Source organism: Misgurnus anguillicaudatus, chromosome 9, assembly GCF_027580225.2.
Source record: "Misgurnus anguillicaudatus chromosome 9, ASM2758022v2, whole genome shotgun sequence".
NCBI classification, from domain to species: domain Eukaryota; kingdom Metazoa; phylum Chordata; class Actinopteri; order Cypriniformes; family Cobitidae; genus Misgurnus; species Misgurnus anguillicaudatus.
In genome coordinates, this window is record NC_073345.2 from 35,096,277 (window position 1) to 35,119,059 (window position 22,783).

At 37.9% G+C, this 22,783-nt stretch overlaps 1 protein-coding gene and 3 long non-coding RNA genes across 5 annotated transcripts; 2 read left to right on the forward strand and 2 right to left on the reverse strand.

Moving 5' to 3' along the window:
• Positions 1–387: 387 nt before the first annotated feature.
• On the reverse strand, positions 388–1,894 carry LOC129424056 (uncharacterized). The gene is made up of 4 exons (XR_012371273.1): positions 1,584–1,894; positions 1,234–1,456; positions 794–851; positions 388–720 (listed from the first exon to the last, which is right to left on the reverse strand). It is a non-coding gene; the product is annotated as an uncharacterized lncRNA (long non-coding RNA).
• An 895-nt stretch (positions 1,895–2,789) lies between these two features.
• LOC129424055 (E3 ubiquitin-protein ligase TRIM39-like) lies at positions 2,790–5,386 on the reverse strand. Of its 2 annotated transcripts, none has more exons than XM_073871576.1 (6): positions 4,771–5,386; positions 4,570–4,665; positions 4,219–4,449; positions 4,091–4,113; positions 3,889–4,007; positions 2,790–3,631 (listed from the first exon to the last, which is right to left on the reverse strand). In XM_073871576.1, exons 1-6 carry the CDS (start codon positions 5,155–5,157, stop codon positions 3,240–3,242), a joined length of 1,248 nt encoding a protein of 415 aa, XP_073727677.1. In that variant the 5' UTR covers positions 5,158–5,386; the 3' UTR covers positions 2,790–3,239. The 2 variants fall into 2 exon arrangements, with proteins under 2 accessions (XP_073727677.1, XP_073727676.1); XM_073871575.1 differs by having other exon boundaries at positions 2,790–3,775.
• LOC141366171 (uncharacterized) lies at positions 3,907–4,527 on the forward strand. Its single transcript, XR_012371283.1, has 2 exons — positions 3,907–4,040; positions 4,225–4,527. It is a non-coding gene; the product is annotated as an uncharacterized lncRNA (long non-coding RNA).
• Positions 5,387–7,697: 2,311 nt separating the features above from the next.
• LOC141366168 (uncharacterized) lies at positions 7,698–11,666 on the forward strand. The gene is made up of 5 exons (XR_012371274.1): positions 7,698–7,950; positions 8,627–9,168; positions 9,272–9,448; positions 11,183–11,242; positions 11,379–11,666. It is a non-coding gene; the product is annotated as an uncharacterized lncRNA (long non-coding RNA).
• The last annotated feature ends 11,117 nt before the right edge of the window (positions 11,667–22,783 follow it).

Sequence of the window (22,783 nt, forward strand, 5' to 3'; positions counted from 1 at the left end):
AGTCTAAACTGTACAACAAAGCTTGTTAAGACATTTACATCATGTGTGATGATCAGATTTACACAACATTCACAGTTTCAGGTTTAACAGAAAGATTGTTAAGACATTTACATCATGTGTGATGATCAGATTTACACAACATTCACAGTTTCAGGTTTAACAGAATACAGTGTAATAGATTATTACTCCACATATGAAGCAGAAATAGACTTTGACACTTATATCAGCTTACACAACATCTTACTGTACTTTTCTTTTCATTGAAATGAATAATAGACACTGAGATTTCATCATTGTGCCCTTGAACACTATTAAGGGTTTGTCTCCTACAGTATATAACATCAGGATTAAAGGATTAATCATCTTCTCAATGACAAATATTTTGTAAAAGTATGTTTCATCTTTTTGCATATCATCTGTAAGTTCACAGTAAGAGTAAAATCACAGTAATAATATTAACATACTGTAATAAACTAAGTGTAAGTTTTTACATTGAAAGACTTTGACACTGAACACATTAACTTTAGCTTTAACTCTGCATGTAAGTATGAGTTTTACACTATATAAGCACTATATATGACATGTAGACAGTATATAGATGTAGCCATAAATCACTAAATCTGAGCGTTTTCAGAGGAAAATCTTGTTTAGAGATGAACATCTGTGGTTGAACTTTCATGATGAACTTTCTGACAGTTAGATGAGATGAAGCTCAGATTTCTAAGAGGAAACATTCAGAATAAAAACCAGATAGACACAAAACACATCATATATTATCTGTATATAATCTCACCTCATCTTTAACTTTCAGTCATCAGAATGATTCACAGATCTGTCTGCATTAAGAGAAACTAAAGAAACAAACATTTCATCAATAACTTCACAGCTAATGACAATAACAATATACTTTTTATTGTACAGTTAATATTTTTAAGTATCTGCACTGTTATCCAATGCTCTTAAGTCTCTGAAGAATAATTTGTTTAAATTTGTTAATTTCACTTTTGCAACTTACTGATGTGAAAATCACAAACAATTTCTATAAAGAAGACAATAATGTTGGCAATGTCACAATACTGAATTTTAAAAGTAAACCTAAATAATACATAACTGGAGCAGAAGTGTTATTGTACAACAGTCTCAATCTTTTCTATGTATTCTGTATTCAAGTAAAGTGTTGGTGATGGTCAAGGATAAGTTACTTGTGTTTAACTCTGTGAACAAATGACTTACAATTTGGTTGAAATTGATCAATGCTGTTCTTCTGGAGCACTTTTAAATGTTCACTGAAGTCACAGACATATTTAGCTCGGTCCTCCACCGCCTCTCCATCTTTCAATGGTTTCTTTTTCAGCTTCTCTTCTGTTAGATTTTCTCTCAGTTTCATCTCTTTAATGTGTCTCGTCATCTTCATGTCTTAACTTCACATCTCTCACTGAACAGCATTACACCAGAACTGTAAAACATGAATAATAAGAGAAATCAGTTACTGTATATAATCACAAACATCTTCTCCAAATCTTAAACTGTTTTTATATTAATGCACTCTTATGAACTGCATTTCCATTTTCATAAAAACTCACCTTAAAGTTGACAGAGATGTTAATATTTCTGCTCCTAAAACTACTTCAGTGCAAACAACAGCGACTGAAATCTCAAACCTGATTCCCTGTAATCCCAGAAGAGATTGTTTGCGTCATCCGGATAAAAGGAAAAATCAAACTTCTTGACAATGAAGTAATTGGAGAAAGAGATTCAACTGGTTTAGCTACTTTTCATTATTTCAAACATTAACTTCCCTTCACTAATTTTTACACCAATCTTCCTGATGCAGTTTACATTTCAGGTTTAGTACTCGCACTCCACCGCTGCTAAAATTAAAGCACATGTTTATATAGCACCACATTACACTGAGTCCAAAGCTTTAATGATTAATCCACATCTCAATCACAGACCGCCCAAATGACCATTTCAAGTCTAAAGTTTGTCATTTACACTGATTTACTGGAATTTATCTTGAACTTTATGACAAACCACAAAACTGTTCTGAGAACACATCAAAATCAATTCAGCATGTGTGAAATTATTATACAAAGTTTATAAAATAATTTTTACATCTATATTATTGCGTTCCAAACATAACTATGACCAAGTAAAAGATTAACAGAGAAAGCTCATCAGAAATAACTACAGTAGCTATACAGCTAAGATACAGATAAATAATGTGAAATAATAACACAATATATAAACTACATATAAGCTCAGAAACACAAACACTATATTAGTACTGAAAAGTAAAAGATAAGAGCATGAATACTGAACACAAGAGGAATGAAGTTTACTGATAAAGTGAAAGATTAAAATCAGTAACTGGAGTGATTGTACTTCATAAGTGTGACAGTGACGACCTCGTGTGGTGAACCTGAGAACTGACAAACCTGTATGTGACCCACGTGACTGAACTGGTATCAGTTTCTTTCAGAGGTAAACTTAAATTATTCCTTTAAATGCTTTACACTCCTGTTTGAAATTAACTTATAGTTAACGTGATAAAAAGTCTGCCAAGAAAATTAAAATAAATATAAACATTATATTTTGTAAAAAAAAGTTTACTTTTGATTTATGTGATGACTTTATAAACATAATAACATGCACAGAGCTCTTCTGAAGTAAATATCTGTGCTTGAATATTAATATCTGTCTGTCATTTGTTCATCTGATGACAGAAACACTGCAGATATAACAGTCAGATGATTTTCTACTTCAAATATGACACAGACATGAAAACATTGAGATATCTCACATCATGTTTATTTGTATAATGATAATACAGTGTTTTTATATCAGTCTGTGTAACTCCATGTGTTTCTTTAAACACGACTGCATTCAATATCAGCGGCGTCTTCTTTTAACAAAACAACAACAAACTCATCTGCACTGCTCATACTGCTAGAAGAGAAATACATTTGATTTCTTTCTTTTCTCCATCAGTTTTTCTCTCTGTGCTTCTATGAGGTTTGTTATTCAGTTCTCTATGATGAAAGTCAGAGATCTGATGATCAGTTGTGTTGTGTGAAGACTCAAATTCATCCTCAATCAATTACAACTCAACACAATCAATACACTCAACAAAAACAACAACTTCATGCACTTCATCTTAAAAGAAACATCAACAAAAAACCTTTAAAATAACTCAAACTGTTTTATAAACAAAATCAATCTCAAATTAAATCCCTGATTCAGAGTTTTTCAGAGGATTTTACCGGTAAGATCACCAGAGGAGAAATGTTACAGTCAACACAGAACCATGGATAAACTCTTTCAGTAAATGTGTGTGTGAAAGTGTGTATGTGTGTGTTAGTGAGAGGATCAGAGAATGACAGTTTTCCTCTCTCATAATCCAACTCAACTCTGATTCTCTCCAGTTTCACTTTCACTGAGAGATGAAGAGCTGTTTTCACTGGTGTAATGTATGCAGTGTATTTACCAGAGAAATACTTCACATACCAGACTCCACTTCTAAAGAATATGTTCTTCTTTCTCTCTGCAGATTCTGTCATCACACCCAGACCCCAGTGTGTGTTGTCTCCAACCTGAACATCCCAGCAGTGAATCCCTGAGTTAAAGCTCTCTGAACCCAAAACACATGGGGAGAAATCAAATCTCTCTGGATTATCAGGAAGCAGCGCTGCATCATCACTGAGTCTCACACTGGTCAGATCATCAGACAGAAAGAGATGACAGTCAGCAGTGTTTGGGTCCAAAGTCACTGGAACTGAGAGAGAGAGAGAGAGAGAGAGAGAGAGAGAGAGAGAGAGAGAGAGAGACTCTTCAGATAAATGTTGATGATGATGTAAATCTGAAGTTGTTGTTGTATTTTGTACTCACTGTATTCAACTTTCTCCTTCATCTTGTGTATGACAGTAAACTTCAGGTTGCTGAGATGTTTTGCTACATTGATCATCATTCCTGAGATGTCTTCTGGATCTGACGTTCTACACTGAACTCTGGAAGAACATTCAGGAGTCTGAGATTCTGCTGTGAGTTTAGATTCACAATCACTGAGAGAAACAGCAAACACAATACAAACCTCTCCATTGTGCTCTTAAAGTCCTGTTAAAAACACACACATGCAGATTATTCATTACATTTCACTTGAATGTGTGAAAATGACAATCATAGATTTGTAGAATGAAGATTGAAGTTCTTTCTTCTCACCTGTAGGAATGAAACATCTTCAGCTGTCATCTGCTTCTCTATGACTCTGATTGTGTGTGAAAGAGATGAAATCTCACTGCTCATCTTCTCAATCTTCTCCTTCATCATCTGACTCTTCTGCTCCTCTTCCTCTCTCAGTGCTGTTATTCTGACTGATTCTTCATCATGTAGAAGTTGGTGAAGTTTCTCAAACTCTTCATGAATCTGCTTCTCTGTGCGTTCAGCCTGAATCTGATACAAAACACATTTCACACAGAAACATATAATGACTGAATCAGATCTGGATCAATAAATACATTTACAAAATAATTGTGTTGTACAACCTTGATTCACATTATGTTTCATTCTAACCTTTATATGTTCTGCAGTTTCATCCAAATTCTGTTTATTCTTCTCAAATATTCTCAGTTTCTCCTGTAAGGGTTTTAATTCAGTTTTGAGTTTCTCCTGAAAAAAATCAACATTATTGTTATTTATTTGTCATTGTGAAGATGTCTATCAGTTCTTGATGTTATTAATGTGATGAAATGTTTTGAATATTATTGATCAGACCTTATTATCAATGACAGCTTCATTGACAGGACAGAATTTGTGGTTGTTGTGAGTTCTGGAGTCTCGACACACCAAACACACCGGCTGTTGATCATCCAGACAGAAGAGTTTGAGTTTCTCATTGTGAAGATGACAAACTGATGAAGATCTCTGACTTCTCTCCTGTAAGAAAGTCTCACACAGGTTTTTCAAAATCAGGTTTACTGGAGGATCCATTGTCGATTTTCTTCTGCAAACTGGACAATCTTTAGATCCTTTACTTTCCCAGAATCTCTGAATACAGTCTTTACAGATACTGTGACTACAAGACAACACAACAGGATTTGTAAAAATATCACAGCACACAGGACAAGACAAATCCTCCTCAGAAAAACTTTTAGATGCCATTTTCTGAGCTTCACGTTAAAATCCTTCTTCAAAGTTTCACTTTCAGTTTAGTAAAATAATAATCCAGTTTAAACTCTCAGCGTTCTGTTTAAAATAAAACTATCTTCACATCCACAGCAGGGACTCCAAAAACTCTTCATCAGAAATATAAATCATCATCATCTTCACTAAATCATTCAGTTTTCTTAGTTGACCGAGTAAGCAGGTAAACTTAAGTCTCAGTGTTCTGGATCCTTGTGAAAGTGGGAGGAGTTTATTCACAACCACACCTTAGACAAACAAATGAGATTAATTGTGTTAGATCAAAGGTTTTGAAAGTCCGGCCCCCCCCTTTTCCACAATCTACACAATGGCGCCTCCCCTCAATATAAAGTGCAGAAGTCAAGATATTTAATATGTAAACCATTAAGAAAAACTGAAAGAAACTATTTGGTTCAATATTAAAAGAGCAGAATATATTCCCTGAAATTCCAGTAACTCTCCATCAGAGTCAGAATAATCATAAGATTAGGGCGGCAGTGGTTGAGTGGTTCATGTAGGTTGTCTACAAATCGAAAGATTGGTGGTTCAATCCCCGGCTCCACCTGACCAAGTGTCGAGGTGTCCTTGAGCAAGACACCTAACCCCAGCTGCTCCCGACGAGCTGGATGGCGCCTTGCATGGCTGACACCGCCATCGGTGTATGAATGTGTGAGTGAATGTGAGGCAAATTGTTAAGAGCTTTGGATGGCCATTGGTCTATGAAAGCGCTATATAAATGCAGTCCATTTACCATTTACCATAAGATATAAAAATAGTGAAAGACATTTTCAACAAAGCTGTCATTTAAATGGCTGTTAATAATTATGCAAATATTATATAAACTGTTTAGTGATAGATATGAATCACATTGTTCATGTTTAGGATAGACGATCACATGTATTTATAAGTGTACATCTAGAAATGTGTCTAATTATAGTGACGGAGGCAAACATTGTTGTCAACATTCTTTTCCACAATGGACTTACAGCTGTAAAACACTAGGTCAGATTTTATTTTCAATAGTAGACAGTCAATGACACGTGTGGATCACCAGGATTTATTGATTTATAGAGCACATTTATAACAGCACACAGGCTGACCAAAGTGCTGTAAAGTAATGCATAAAAGATAGAGATAAGAAGGTTTTAAATGTAATAATAATGTTAATAATAATAAAATAAAATAAAAAGTTAAACAATAAGTCTAAAAAACATAAAAGCAGTAGACATCACACAATATTAAAAGCCAGAAAGAAAAAGTATTAATTTAACAAGGTTTTAAAAGCAGTTAATGATGGAGCGATTTTAATGTGGACCGGCAAGCTGTTCCATAATTTATGGCCTGCAATGTCAAAGGCTCTGCCCCCCATTTATTATCCGTTATCTGTAAACCAGAAGAAGATTCTGATCTCCAGATCTCAATATACATGATGGGCTATACGGGTGAAGAAGTTCAGACAGATAAAGAGGTGCTTGGTTATTTAAGGATTTATAGACAAATGAAGAACTTTAATGTAATTTCTTTGAAATGCCAATGTAGAGGGAATAAAAATAATGTAAGCTAGATGTGATAAAAGCATGGATGGCGATCTCCGGTGTTTTCTCAGATAGAAATGGCTTGATCTTAGCGAGGAGATGGAGCTGAGAGAAGCTAGCGCCTACCACAGCATTGATCTGTTTATCCATTTTTAGGGGACTATCAAAAAACACAGCCAAACAACATAAAACAAGGTTTTCACTAAGACACAACTTTAACTAGCCCTATATTTAACTGGAAAGCACACAACATGACACACAGGAACAATACAAAAAGATCCAGCACAGGACAAAAGACAAGATGGGATTAAATAAGAAAAACTAAACACGATAACAAGATTAACCCCCTGGGGTCCAAAAACGCGGGGCCGCGTTTTGACGTGTTTTTTCCTTATCATGGCAGAATCAACTTAAAATACTCCATCATTAATAGTCATACACTTACATGTTTGACATCATTTGAAACGGTAAAGGGTCTTCTTTAATATGTGTTCATTCACAATAACAACAGATCTTTGTGTTTTTGTCAAATAAAGAAAATAAACAGGTTGTCCATCCAGACATTTCTGTCTCCGCCAGCTGTCTCTCAAAACACGTTACAAAAATCAATTGAAAATCCGCGATTACTCGTCACACAAGCATGATACACACATCCAAAGAAAGCCTGAAATCTCTACTTTTAAACAAGCTAAATATAATCGAAAACAAATATTGCCAGTTTATGTAATCTGCATTGAAGTAAAGAGAGTACCGTTTTTCCTGGCTGACTTCATTATCTGTAATTTGGTCACGCCCACAGCTGTTGACATGGTAATGAAGACACACGAGCTGTTCAACCATAACAAGCAAAGCGTAAAGTTTGATCAGATTTAAAGACTTTACCGCATGTTTGGATTATAAACTTTATTCACACACGTGAGGAATATCTTCATTTATGTCTGGACATTGAGGAAGAGAAGCATTTATCTTTAACGTTACCTAAGAATAACAATCCCAGACAGCACGTTCAGTCTTACCGACGTCGGCAAATGGAGGGCACCAGCGGCAAAGTGTCGGTTGGGGTTTTTCCCCTGCACACAGAATAAAAGTAGGTGGGTAAACGATCGGCGCGATGAGTCTGCAGCCGGAGATCGGCAGAGGAACCGCGAGCAACCTTTATGCCGACCGCGCCTCTTTTTTTCTTCACTAGATCTACGCAGTTGTTGGTCCACATCAAGCCGGCAGTGTAAGCGCGAAGGTATGTTGATTAAATATGATTGTGGAAATGTTTTCGATAAACGGATGACAGAAATTGTCGTCGGAGGCAACGTTACTTGTTTTTAGACTTGGTTTGTTGTTATAACTGTTGACTTGGGGTGCGTTTCCCAAAACCATAGTTGCTAACCTGTTGTGTTAGCAACTAGTTGGTTGGCAATGGAAAATAAGCAACATGGTTTTGGGAAACGCACCCCTGGTTAGTTATTATTAATATGTTCGCGTCTTAAATATTTTTCAGTGAGTTGTTTTAGACAGTATTTTTGACGTGAGGGGATCGTTCGGTAAACAGTTAGGTAAACGGTAATAAATTGACGGACTGTCTTTTGTCTACACAAAAATGACATTTGTCATTTTATAATATGGACCCCTTACACTCTAAATGCATTTTTAATGATTTTGTCTAAGTAACATGCTTAAAATTAAAGGCAGCTCTTGTTGTGCGTTTTTATGGTAACGTTAAAAGTAGACCTGTCAATCAAAGAGCTAGTTTAGTACAAGTGCACAGCCACTGTAGACAGTCAGACAAAGTGGTTATTAAGTAATAAAGTGATAGGAAGTAAGTGTTTTTGGACACACACCTATTCATAAAATAGAGCCTTTATTTAACCTTTGTAATTTAGGCAAAATAAAATGTCTTTTCTGTTTTTTTCACTCAGGTAAATACGATGAAGGCATGGCTTGGTGGCCTCCAGAACCTTTTACAGCCAACGTGATCAAATAGCTTGCGCGCGCATTTCGGCCACGGAAGTGTTGTTGTTCCCCAGTGGTTCTCTAACCTGTTAGCAACTCAGAAAGTTTATTTAAACGGTTTCCCAGCATCAAAATGTCTGGTTGTTGCGTTTGGTTGCACTAATATAATATACTAATATACGTATATATGTATCTGGCCACTTTATATTTGGCCATCTGCTAATGTCTTCTATCCACTCCACTATAGTACACGGATCTGGTAGATGTGTTGAAAAAGTTGATAAGTCAACTTTTTAAAATAACTTTGTCTGTGTTACTTCACTGCTGATCTTACCATACTTCCGTTGCCAAACTGCGTGCACCTACGTTGCCACATCATCATTGTGTACAAAGAGTAAAAGGGTCTATAAAGACTCATACAAAATACTCCAAAGTTTTTTCAAGAGGACATCACCCAACCCATCTAAAGGATGAAAACAATACTCTTGTTGAATACTACATGAGACAAGTGAGAGTGGGGGGCTATGGTGTTCTGATGTTACTCATTGTACTTTCTATGTTCGATGTGATCAATATGAAAACTAATCTTTGTAAAAACTTTTCATTTACAGACCATCCTGACTTAGATCACCATCACCACCATCATCCCCTGCATCCTGCCCTTCATCAGACACCCAAAATGCACCACAAACATCACAGGCGAAAAAGAAGAAAACGCACAACAAACCTTCCAAAAAACCCTCCTCCCCCTTCCCTCCTACCTATGGCTGGAAACAACATAACAGTTGGCAAGTTGAATTAACTATTTTGACCTTAAAGGCTTATTTTTTTATCTTATTCACTGTATCCCCATAGTTAGATAAGTGCATACATACTCCTTTCATCTCTGTGCGTGCCGTAACTCTGTCTGATGCTTTGTTAGCTTTGCACAATGACTTGAAGTAAATGGCTCCAGCTAGCATGCTGCTCCCAATAAGTGACAAAATAATGCCAACTTTTTCCTATTTATATGTTGTGATTTGTATAGTTACAACATGTACAAATAACAAGGTCATGTGAGACACAGCCATCTATTAATCATATACATACAGGGAACTATATTCTCAGAAGGCAAAGCCCGGCTACTTGGGTGCAGTGATTTGCTGGCAGCACCTGAGAAACCCCCGGTGAGGAGCAGAGAGTTCGGTCAGAGTTCTGCGGTTACTCCCCCCAAGTAGCAAGTGCTTCACCTTCTGAGAATATAGTTCCCAGTATGTATACTGTTAAAAGATGGCTGTGTCATGACCTTGTTGTTTGTACACGGTGTGACTGAACAAATCACAACACATAAATAGGAAAATGTTGCTGTCACTTTGTCACTTATTGGGAGCAGCACGCCAGCTGGAGCCACCCACCCCAAGTCCCTATGCCCAGACAGGCCAGCGGTGGGTGCGCCAGACAGAGCCACGGCACGCACAGAGATGAAGGGGCATGCATGCACCCATCTAACTCTGGGGGTTACTGTGAATGAGCTAAAATCCCAAAAAGTCGGCGTGTTCCTTTAAGTTTCCATATGTCCATTAGAAAATTAAAGGGATAGTTCACCCAAAAATGAAAAATAATGTCATTAAGGACTCACCCTCATGTCGTTCCAAACTTGTAAGACCTCCGTTTATCTTCGGAACACAGTTTAAGATGTTTTATGTTTAGTCCGAGAGCTTTCTGACCCTACATTGAAAATCTATGCACAGTATACTGTCCATGTCCATAAAGATAATAAAAAACATCATCAAAGTTGCCATTTGACATCAATGGGTCAGTTAGAATGTGTTGAAGCATCCAAAATACATCTTGGTCCAAAAATGACAAATTTATTCAGCATTCTCTTCCATGTCTATTGTGTAGCGCATGTGTCTGACTAAAGTCTTGTGACGCAGATGGCGTGTTATCCTCAGATATGTTTGTGAATTTTTTCACATTTACAGCATTCGTCTCCCTCAGACTGTAAACGAAGCTCCGGCGCACAAAAAAAAGCGGGGACGCACCTAATAACACATCAGCCACGTTGTACGTCAGCTGCGTCACTGCAGTCATGTGACTTTAGTCTCGTGCGCGTTCAAAACAGAACCGGAAGAGAAGACAATGCTGAATGATGTCGTAATTTTTTTATTTTTGGACCAAAATGTATTTTCGATGCTTCAACACATTTTAACTGACCCACTGATGTCAAATGGCTACTTTGATGATGTTTTTTTATTACCTCTCTGTTCCTGGACAGTATACTGTGCATAGATTTTCAATGGAGGGTCAGAAAGCTCTCAGACTAAATCTAAAATATCTTAAACTGTGTTTCGAAGATGAACGGAGGTCTTACCCTCATGTCGTTCCAAACTCGTGAGTCATTAATTACATTATGTTCATTTTTGGGTGAACTCTCCCTTTAATTACATGCTCATACTTTAATTATGCCTGATAAGAATTTGTAATCTTTGTGTTTAAACATTTTTCGAATTTTAATCCTTGTTTTTAAATGGCCATGACAGTGACAAAAAGGAAGCAGCCTTCTCTAGCCCACCCAAGTTTCCATCAAAGGAGCAAGCCTAGTAAGACATTTTATGTGTATAATGCTGCACTTCTCATACAGCGAATATCAGATGTAGATATCTAAGGTGCAAATCTTATGGTTGGTGTGCCTTTTTGATCATCTTTCTGTTGTAACCTTTTTTAATCTTTTTGAAGTGTCAGTAAGAAGAAAGCTGGCTAACCCTCCCACCCCTTGTTTAACTCCTCCAGCCCATCCCACATCATTGTAGAGTGAATGTAAGTGTACCCTATATAGTAAAATGCATCAGGTCCCTAAATTCAAGCAGACACAATGTACTCCACAGGTCCACAGCACATACCATAGTTTGATGTTCCAGAGATATGATTTTTGAGTTTATATTAGTAGTGTGATCAGTAAACCAAGGTTTTCTGTCTTTCCAAGAGACTGCGGTTAATATTCAGAAAGAGGCGCTGAGAACTGAAGGCTTTCCTGGCTGTAAGCCATTTAAAACGCAGACAATGAAAACACTGACACGTGTGTGTGTGTGTAGAAATGTGTGGCAATTACTCAGCCCACTGACATTAGTTTATCTAATTGTGATAAACTTGACTTACTGTTCACTCCAATAATTTCGTTTTTCTGTATTTTCTAGTGACACCGAATAATAACGAAGGCCTGTGTGCTTTGCAGCAGCCTCCACGTCACCCTCTTCCAGTGCTCCGTCAGAGGACTAACGATAGTAAGATATTTTACATGTAATGTATGAATCTGCACTTTTTACTCAGAACATCATACTGAGGTAGTAAAACAATACATTTCAGAATAATTCAATAGCAAATGAATTAGGGCCAGATTTTAAAATCAAGCTGGATCTGGGCCATTTGTGTTTTTTCCATTTAAGTGATTACATCAGTGAATGAGGACCTTCTTCGTACTGAATGTAAGTTTCCGTTAAATATGTGATGCATACACCCTTTTACAGCCCACGTGATCAAATAGTTTGTGCGCGCATTTCGGCAACGGAAGTGTTGTTGTTCGCCAGTTGTTCTAACGTGTTAGCAACTCAGAAAGTTTATTAAAACGGTTTCCCAGCATCAAAATGTCTGCTTGTTGCGTTTGGTTGTACTAATATAATATACTAATATACGTATATATAAAGAGTTTGGTCCCAAATAAACGCCATTTTTGAAAAAAATGAGTTGCTGCCAGAATCAGTATTATATCAGGTCAATATTAAAAAGTAAATTCTTAATTTTAAGCAAAATCCAATATACGCCGTTTTATTCTGTCATCTTTTCTCCCTTTTTTCCCAAAATGCAATAAACGCCACTCCTCCTTTTCTACAGAATGCCATAAATCAGCTCCACAGTTTGCAGCGCACCATTGCAATGTAAACAAACAATGGCGGCGCGTTGAGTACACGGAATACTAGTTTTCCTCATCTACTTTGTACTTCGTGATCAACAAACAAACAAAAACAAAATAATACTTTAATAGCATTGATAAACCTGTGATGGTTTTCTGTGACGGGAAAGAAACGTAAGCCATCAACATCTAATGAAGTTTATTTAACTAAGTTCGGGAGGAGCATGGTCATGTGATCCAACCAATCAGTGCAAAGAGGTGCCTATAAATGGCAGTCCCTCACCTCTGTCCCGTGACAGATTTTTTGCAGCATTTGGCCCCGCCCATGTGTCGTCACATCCGGTTTCGAGCGTTGTTGTGCGACGACGTGCTTTCTCGGCCCGCCACTACTTACCAGCAAGGATTAATTTCTTTCTACCTGAAAATTTGGGGATATTAACCGACACTTTCCACTTCACACCAGGACGCCGAATCCTACTCTCGCCCCTGCCAGCGAGACGTCCGCCATTTTTTCGCCTCGGTTCCTATCCGGCCCAATCGAGCCGAATCATTAATCAGGGACTGATAAAAGCCTTGAAACGATCACTATTGAACTATATCTTTCGCGCAGGTTTAACGCTATGACTAAATGTCTCCTTCCAGACTACTAACCATTTCCCATTGAGCCTCTCGTACTCATCTAGCAAGCAAGGCCACCGGGCCCGAATTTCGCGCCCTCCACCTTTCACCGTACTCCGCCGAGTACCGGGTTTTTTCCTAATGCCTCTCACCACCGGTGGCAGTGAAGTGGTTTGTTTTAATCCGAATATGTGTATCAAATACTTTACCATTATGTTTATATGTTTTTCTATATGAAGTTCAGTTATAGGCATCACATAGTGTACCAGTGTGTGTGTGTGTAGAAAATTACCAGAGGGTAAGAACAAAGGACCCACAGTCCTAGAAAAGTGATGCCATATGTTCTCTATATGATATGAACCATATGTTAAACCCTTGGGAATAGGATAGCGTGCGAAGGCAGACTTAAATACTCTAGTGGAGGGGAAAGTTTTTCAGTGAGTCTTGGAGATTTTGCAAGACTGCTCGGCTTTTATTCTGTCTGGTTAATAAAAGTCTATCTTTTGAAAATGAAACCTACGGTTTGAGTATTTTATTCTTAAAGAACCCAAGAGGAAAACCACAACAATTGGCGCCCAACGTGGGGCTGGAAAAGAGCACAACAATTGGCAATCGAGATGGGACATGAAAAGAGCACAGAACCAGAGACCACAGCTGGCTTCTCGATGGGCAATACAATCAGGTGGCCACCTAAAAAAGAGGTAAGCGTTTTGCTTATTCAAAGATTGTATTGTTCACCTGAGATTGCTCGTGGTGGTAAGATTAATCACAATTGCTCTTCCAAATTTAAGAATAAAAAAGAAGAAATGAATGATTATTAGACTAAATTATAAGAATAAAGGGTTTCATTTTCAGAGGAAACATGTGCATGCACTCATCTGTTTTGTTACTAACAGGACTTGGTAGTAGTAGAACAGGTGATTATTTTTATTTTTGAAATGGCTTTGATGATCGAAGTAAATCGAAGCGAATTTTTTTATTTTAAGTGAAGAAAACGCGTAAGAGTTTATGCAGTGTTGGACAGGAAGTGGATCTGCATGTCTATTGTCTGTTGAGGAAGTGAATGATTATAGAGGTCTATTGTCTCTTGGGGACAATAGATGTCTATTTTCTGTTGGGGAGGTGAATGACAATAGAGGCCTATTGTCTGGTGAATGACAATAGAAGTCTGTGCCTGTGGTTGGAAGTGTTATGGCACAGAGGTCAATTTTGCGTATCAAAATTGACAGTATACCGCCTTAAAGTGGTATATTTTATTGTTTTAATTAAGATCCACGTTGAGGAAGTGTAGTGGGTCTGTTGTTCAAGGTACTTTAGGTAAAGTACAGTTTTGTTTTGTTTAATTGTATTTGTTTCTGTGTGTGTATGTGTCTGTGCTAGCTAGCCTGAGTCTGTGAGAGCAAGTCTGAAATGAGAAAAGGTGGGGGCTGAGTGAGCAGTGGATGTGTCTTTCTTCTGTGGCTCTGTAGAGAAGCACAGAGCGGTGTTGTGTTACACTAGTGTGGAGTGAATGATTGTTTAAAACTGTGGAGAGGGAATACGGTGTGAAAGTATGTGAATATGATTGAGAATATAAGTATGAATATGAATACGATATGAATAAGAGACAGTTATAAGTGCTGGGTATTAAATATGATATTTGAAGATATTGTGGAGTTATTGTAGCCAAAAATATAAATTATTATAGTAAAGTACACAGCTACTTCTAGAATCTGAATAATTCATTTAAATGATTGATTAAAATAAATAAGTGTGCTCAATGAGAAATAATTATAAAATATAAGGTTTGTTATAATGCAAGAAAAGATCATGGTAGTCACATTAATGGAAAAATTAGGATTGAGCAACTATTGTGTGGAGAATTGGAAGATAAGAAACTAAATATTCAATTGAGGAAACATTTGATGTGGCATTGTGTGAGAAAAATATAACTAAATAAAAATATAAACTAAAAGAATAAAAGAAGAGTTAATTAACAGACAAAGAAATGCTTGAGGAGAGAGAGAGAGAGAGAGAGAGAGAGAGAGAGAGAGAGAGAGAGAGAGAAAGTAGGTGAAGAGTAAAAGGGAGGGGGTACTGATGATCACCAGATGTGAGGCAAAGTCTAGTAGAAAGACGAGATGAGGCTTTGAAAGAGGAAAAGTATATTAGGAAAAAAAAAGTAAAGACCAAGTTATTAAAGGTGGAAATAAAGAGAAAAATTAAAAAGGTCAGAAAATTATTAAAAGGTGAATGACACAGATAAATTATACAAAGATAAATTATTACAAAATGAAGAGGAGTCTTCATCTGATGATGGAAGGTGGTCACAAAATAAATTTTATTTTAAATCAAAAGGCAATATTTTGCAAGGGTCAAACTGAAACCTTGTGGGGCTGATCATTCCTATCCTTTGACATTCAAGAAAATGAATAAACGCTGGCAAGAAACAGACAATGAAAAAACTGTGTGTGACAAACTGTTGGAGGAGCAAAGAGGAGGCAACAACTCTTCAGCTGGACATGTGAATGGACTATATGAAGCAGTGAAGGGGGCACTGCACAGACCATTACAAAAAAGACTGAGTGGAGTCCAGAAGGAGACCCACAAAGACAATAATGTTCTTGGAGACAAGAGAACAACTGGACTATACTTTTTCCTCTTCATACAAGCCTTTGAGTGAAAGAGGGGAAGAGTGAAAGCAGCCGTCCAATGTTTAGTTTGTAATTATAGGGACACAAACAATCTTTAGGGGAAAATCAGCTAGACAAATTTAAAGGCTGATCAAGAATTTATGATGTTAGGTGTGACTACCTTTTCTGAAATCAAACCAGACTCCTATAAATCTAATAAGAAGAGAGGTATGATGTAAAATTATGGTTTTAAAATGTTGTATACTACAGATGAAGGAAAGGAAAAGGAAAATAAAATAGATTAAATAAATAAATTAAATAACACCAAAGGATATTATAAAAGGTAAACAAAAAAATAGCTGTGAGAATAGAGAAAGAAATAACTAATTATTGTGACAAACTTAGCATGACCATAAGTTAAGCAAATAAATCTAAAGTGTATCTAGGCTACAGTTTGAGAGCAATTAATGACAAGAAGATTGAGGTTCCAAAAAACCACACAGTGCTGACAAATGTTTCTCCATTTGATAAACATTTTTACTGTGTTTTTGATTTGCATAGGAAATAGATACTTGTTTGCGTTTACGTATTTTCTTGTGAAGGACAACATTATACAGGTTAAGATTTGATGAAACACCATTCCAATATGCTGAAATGTTGGTCTGGTTGATTGCTGCTAAAATGTATAGTGATTTGTTTTCATTGAAGTAGGCTCACAGGAGAACAGTTGATTTGGCAGCATGGGCAAATACATAACAGATGTGGAAGCTAAAAGGGCCTCAGAGTGTAAGGAAAACCTATTAGATCATACAGAAGTGAAAATATCTCAGTCATAAATACTGTTATCAGAGATGCACATGGGACAAAGAATTGGAATAAAAATTTGAAAATTTGATTTGTAATAAGAATAAAAATTTGATTTGACTATCATAAGAATGAAGAATTGACTATCATCTACAATCACAAGAGATGGTAGACAAAATGGTATATAAAAGAACTCATCCTCAAAGCCATACTTAACAAAGTGTGTGAAAATACTAAACTTAACTGGATTGATGCTTTACCTCTTGCATTAACAAGCATGTAAACTAACAACAGCACACCTTTAACACTGCATGAAATGTTCGCCGATCGACATATGCGTATTGTAAAAACCATCTGGAATTAAGTGCTATATGAAGAAACTAATTGTCTATGTATTTGAGCTATTTGTGTACAGAAAATAAAAGGACGAGGAGGAGAGACAACATGCCTTGTTGTGAGAGATGATCTATCTTATCTGAGGGTCGAAAGGTCGAAGGGCCTGCAGGAGAATGCAGAAGGAGCAAACCTGCCAAAAGGGCCAAACACAGTCAAAGGGGGCTGCAGAGGGATGAGAGCAGCTCTATGCGGAAAGTCCAAGTGGGAGCAACAAATGCATCATAGCTCGTAGGATAGCAGTTGGAGAGGAGGAAATTACGCATATGATATGAAAGTTGAAACATCAAAACCAAATCAAATCAAAAGCAATTCAAGTATACAGACGGACGGATGAACAAAGTTTTAAGCATCGAGAGGAAAAGTGGAAAAGAGAAATTGTCAACAGAAATTGAAAAGAACGAAGCTGATTACTACAGAAGATTTGCATGGCCAATCAAACTTCTCGGCAATGACTGTTGCCTTCAACGAGGCCCAGTGAAAGATCTGTAACAATATCAAAGGAACTTAAACTGAAAGAAAGACTGAAAACATTAAAACTACACAGAGACATTGAACAGAGAACATAAGGTGGACATTTTATGGGAAACATCCCAAAGATAACAAATGATACAAATGGACAATATTTAAAATCAAAGAAATAGGTTTACAAAGTTGCTTTTTATGCTCTAAAATAAATAAGATTTTAATAAGGTAATAACATTTTCAAGTCCACATAAATATGATAGAGGTGATAAGTTCAACAAGAATTCCTATGGATTAGAGAAAAAGTTAAAGTCAACCTGTCTGGATAAATATTAAGGTCTTTTTGGGAAATTCTAAGTTGAAAGATATATTTTGTAGGCCACAATTTGGTAATTTTTGTCAATGTTAGTATGTTAACAAAAACATTAACATAGAAAAAGGAAAGATACAGATTTCAGAAGGATACAGTACAAGAAAATGTAAGCCTTAGACTTAGAAAAATTCAATAGGAAATGCTTTGTAACAGAAATTTTGAATAAATCAACTACAAAACTTTAGATTTATTACATCAAAGAGGCTAGCGTAAGGTGTACAAATGAGAAGAGAAATGGTATTAGAAGAAGACTATAATCAAATCATAGCAACATATACAATGAAGGTATATGAGGATGATACAATGCAGATGTTTGGAGAATTATTTTGGATTAGTAGAAAAAGAAAATGTCGTCATCATTAGGATGGAGAGAAAAAGTATTTAAATATGAGGGAGACATGTAAATCACTACACTAGAAGGGAATTTAGAATACTCATTAAAGGATAACAAAAACAATTAATCATAAAATTATACTGTATGTAGATTCTGTCGATCAACCAAATGGGTGCCAAATTAGATTAAGGTATGGGATTAAGCTAAATAAGGAATGTAATAAAGTTTGTCAGAATAAAAATACAAAATAAATAAACCATGTAAAGTACTACAATCAAAAGTAGATTATTCAGGTTACCAATAAGGCATTTATTTATCTTAGGATAACAACTAGATGCAGCCAGTAGAAATACATGACAACATATACTGAATCAATTTTAGTTAGAGGTTAGAGGGTAAATAAGTTGTAGGTGTCTTTTTAGAAAACCAAATGGAAGTTAAAATATCAGGATGATGGAGAAATTAACTTGAAATTAACAAGAATGTTATTAGGACTTACGTTACAAAACAGTATTGAATTTACAACTGGGAGATGGGTATTCAAGTACCTTTGAAGATGATGATGAGGAGGAGGAGGACTAAGATGTACTTGTATTGAAACAAATATTTCTTATTTGTCATGCTCTACTTTTTGTTTTTATTTTTAGTAATTTTTGTTTTATTTGCTTTTTGGGTTTTGCTTTATTTTGTTTACTTTTAACTTTACAATATATTCTACATAAATGGGACAACCAACAGCAGGTGCAGAACCAATTACATGCACATTTTTTAAACTGTTTATAAAAAGGGACCTTAAGTTCTTTTACTTTTACATTCAAAGACAAAACAAGAATGGAAAGATGTTTGCTCTTATTGTCCATAGTTCGAAGTGCAGTGGCATAATTTGGTAATTGGTAATGTGCAGTGGCTTTCTTTAGTCACAATATATAGTAATAACTGAGACACTGAGTTATGAAACGGCACTTCGGATTAAAATAAATAAACAGGAAACTGAGGCTAAGGAAGCCTCAGAGCGGGGAATGAAGTGGTTTGTTTTAATCCGAATATGTGTATCAAATACTTTACCATTATGTTTATATGTTTTTCTATATGAAGTTCAGTTATAGGCATCACATAGTGTACCAGTGTGTGTGTGTGTAGAAAATTACCAGAGGGTAAGAACAAAGGACCCACAGTCCTAGAAAAGTGATGCCATATGTTCTCTATATGATATGAACCATATGTTAAACCCTTGGGAATAGGATTGCGTGCGAAGGCAGACTTAAATACTCTAGTGGAGGGGAAAGTTTTTCAGTGAGTCTTGGAGATTTTGCAAGACTGCTCGGCTTTTATTCTGTCTGGTTAATAAAAGTCTATCTTTTGAAAATGAAACCTACGGTTTGAGTATTTTATTCTTAAAGAACCCAAGAGGAAAACCACAACAGCAGGCGCTCGGCAGGTCCGGGCCGCGTCCTAGAGCGCCGGTTTCAATCAGTTCCCTCGCCCGCATAACAGTGGCTGCCGCTTCCATTTCACCAAATATTTCTGTTATATCCGCCAGCGTCGCAATCCATTTTCCTCATCTGTATTTTTGTCCATAGGATGTTAACTTCAGGTGCTTCCTAGCGTGAGGCTGCCTCCGCTAGCGGCTCAAGCCCTGACGCTATTATCTCTCTTTCCTCTGTTTTTAGTTCAACCTGTTCTAAATATCACCAAATATAACGGGAGATTGCCTCCGCAGACCATCGATCCTTATTCATTCAGTACCTCCCCATGCAATCGTTTTGAAACGCACGGATTATTAACACAGGGACCCAAAATAGTCATTGGTTTTTAATCGATATAATATATATGCTTCCCCTTTTTATCGATATTTTCCTCCGCAACTCGGACTTCTCGATCTCAATGTAGACCGTGTTGATTTTTCTTTCCACGTTACTCTTAAAGTATTGTACTTACATCCTTCGTTTTGTATTGATTTAGCTACTGTACAGAAATAATTTGCTCTGCTTTTCCCTCTAGTTGCAAACCTAATAAGCAACCGCTCACGCTTTCATCACAACGGCAGACTTTTGCGCTATTGTCACCACTAGGGGCTGGCTGTGTTTGACTAAGCCACGCCCCTTTTTAACTCCCACCTCGAGGAGGTCCCCAAAGCCGACCCAATGACCAGACAAACACGGAAACAGGTGAGTAAAATTTAAAACAAGCTTTATTGAATTTAAATACTTAAAAGGACTGGGAAAAATGGGGAAAGGGGAATTTAAAACTAATAGGCTTCTTCTCCTCCCTCCAGGGAGACTACAGCCACGGGCAGACAGGGGCAAGAGCAACAGGGGTGCCAACCACCATCAACGGGGGAAAAGGGAAACGTCAGGCTCCCGCCTGGACCCTGCTAGCCGTGGCGCCCTCCTTCTTCTTTCCTGGAGGCAGACAATTTTTGTGTGACTGGTAGGGGTTTTTCCACTGTCCATGTCCAATTGTTCACCCTCGCCTTCCTCTCTCTCCACAGGCGGCCACTAGGACACAAAGACACTGTTACTGGACTTCGAATGTTTCTCACCGGCTCTGCGGTTTACGACTTTCTGGGTAGGTATCACGTTCACAGTCTGTTCCTCAATGATTCACTCTCGTTTTCCTCTCTCTCTCGCTATAGGTGGTCGCTAGGACACAAGACACCGTTACTGAACTCTGAATGTTTCTCACCGGCTCCGCTGCTTACAGCTTTCTGGGTAGGTATCACGTTCACAGTCTGTTCTTCAATGATTCACTCTCGTTTTCCTTTCTCTCTCCACAGGTGGTCGCTAGGACACAAGACACTGTTACTGAACTTCGAATGTTTCTCACCGGCTCCGCTGCTTACAGCTTTCTGGGTAGGTATCACGTTCACAGTCTGTTCTTCAATGATTCACTCTCGTTTTCCTCTCTCTCTCCACAGGTGATCGCTAGGGCACAGAAACACTGTTACTGAACTTTGAATGTTTCTCACCGGCTCCGCTGCTTACAGCTTTCTGGGTAAGTATCACGTTCACAGTCAGTTCTTCAATGATTCACTCTCGTTTTCCTTTCTCTCTCCACAGGTGGTCGCTAGGACACAAGACACTGTTACTGAACTTCGAATGTTTCTCACCGGCTCCGCTGCTTACAGCTTTCTGGGTAGGTATCACGTTCACAGTCTGTTCTTCAATGATTCACTCTCGTTTTCCTCTCTCTCTCCACAGGTGATCGCTAGGGCACAGAAACACTGTTACTGAACTTTGAATGTTTCTCACCGGCTCCGCTGCTTACAGCTTTCTGGGTAGGTATCACGTTCACAGTCTGTTCTTCAATGATTCACTCTCGTTTTCCTCTCTCTCTCTCCACAGGTGGTCGCTAGGGCACAGAAACACTGTTACTGAACTTTGAATGTTCCTCACCGGCTCCGCTGCTTACAGCTTTCTGGGTAGATATCCCGTTCACAGTCTGTTCTTCAATGATTCACTCTCGTTTTCCTCTTTCTCTCCACAGGTGATCGCTAGGGCACAGAAACACTGTTACTGAACTTTGAATGTTTCTCACCGGTTCCGCTGCTTACAGCTTTCTGGGTAGGTATCACGTTCACAGTCTGTTCTCCAATGATTCACTCTCGTTTTCCTCTCTCTCTCCACAGGTGGTCGCTAGGGCACAGAAACACTGTTACTGAACTTTGAATGTTTCTCACCGGCTCCGCTGCTTACAGCTTTCTGGGTAGATATCCCGTTCACAGTCTGTTCTTCAATGATTCACTCTCGTTTTCCTCTCTCTCTCCACAGGTGATCGCTAGGGCACAGAAACACTGATACTGAACTTTGAATGTTTCTAAACGGATCAGCTGCTTACAGCTTTCTGGGTAGGTATCACGTTCACAGTCTGTTCTTCAATGATTCACTCTCGTTTTCCTCTCTCTCTCCACAGGTGATCGCTAGGGCACAGAAACACTGTTACTGAACTTTGAATGTTTCTCACCGGCTCCGCTGCTTACAGCTTTCTGGGTAGGTATCACGTTCACAGTCTGTTCTTCAATGATTCACTCTCGTTTTCCTCTCTCTCTCTCCACAGGTGGTCGCTAGGGCACAGAAACACTGTTACTGAACTTTGAATGTTCCTCACCGGCTCCGCTGCTTACAGCTTTCTGGGTAGATATCCCGTTCACAGTCTGTTCTTCAATGATTCACTCTCGTTTTCCTCTTTCTCTCCACAGGTGATCGCTAGGGCACAGAAACACTGTTACTGAACTTTGAATGTTTCTCACCGGTTCCGCTGCTTACAGCTTTCTGGGTAGGTATCACGTTCACAGTCTGTTCTCCAATGATTCACTCTCGTTTTCCTCTCTCTCTCCACAGGTGGTCGCTAGGGCACAGAAACACTGTTACTGAACTTTGAATGGTTCTCACCGTCTCCGCTGATTTCAGCTTTCTGGGTAGATATCCCGTTCACAGTCTGTTCTTCAATGATTCACTCTCGTTTTCCTCTCTCTCTCTACAGGTGATCGCTAGGGCACAGAAACACTGTTACTGAACTTTGAATGTTTCTCACCGGCTCCGCTGCTTACAGCTTTCTGGGTAGGTATCACGTTCCCGGTTTCCTCTGTAGGTCAGCAGGGGGGCGAAGGTCACACACCACCTCGCCGGGTCGAGC

What these genes read in the sequence shown, in the direction of transcription:
- LOC129424055 (XM_073871575.1), bottom strand. Translation starts at nt 5,157, where the DNA reads ATGGCATCTAAAAGTTTTTCTGAGGAGGATTTGTCTTGTCCTGTGTGC. An exon ending in AAACTGCAGAACATATAAAG is followed by an intron (nt 4,450 to 4,569) that starts GTTAGAATGAAA and finishes GTTTTGTATCAG; the next exon opens with ATTCAGGCTGAACGCACAGA. An exon ending in GAAGGAGAAAGTTGAATACA is followed by an intron (nt 3,776 to 3,888) that starts GTGAGTACAAAA and finishes TCTCTCTCTCAG; the next exon opens with TTCCAGTGACTTTGGACCCA.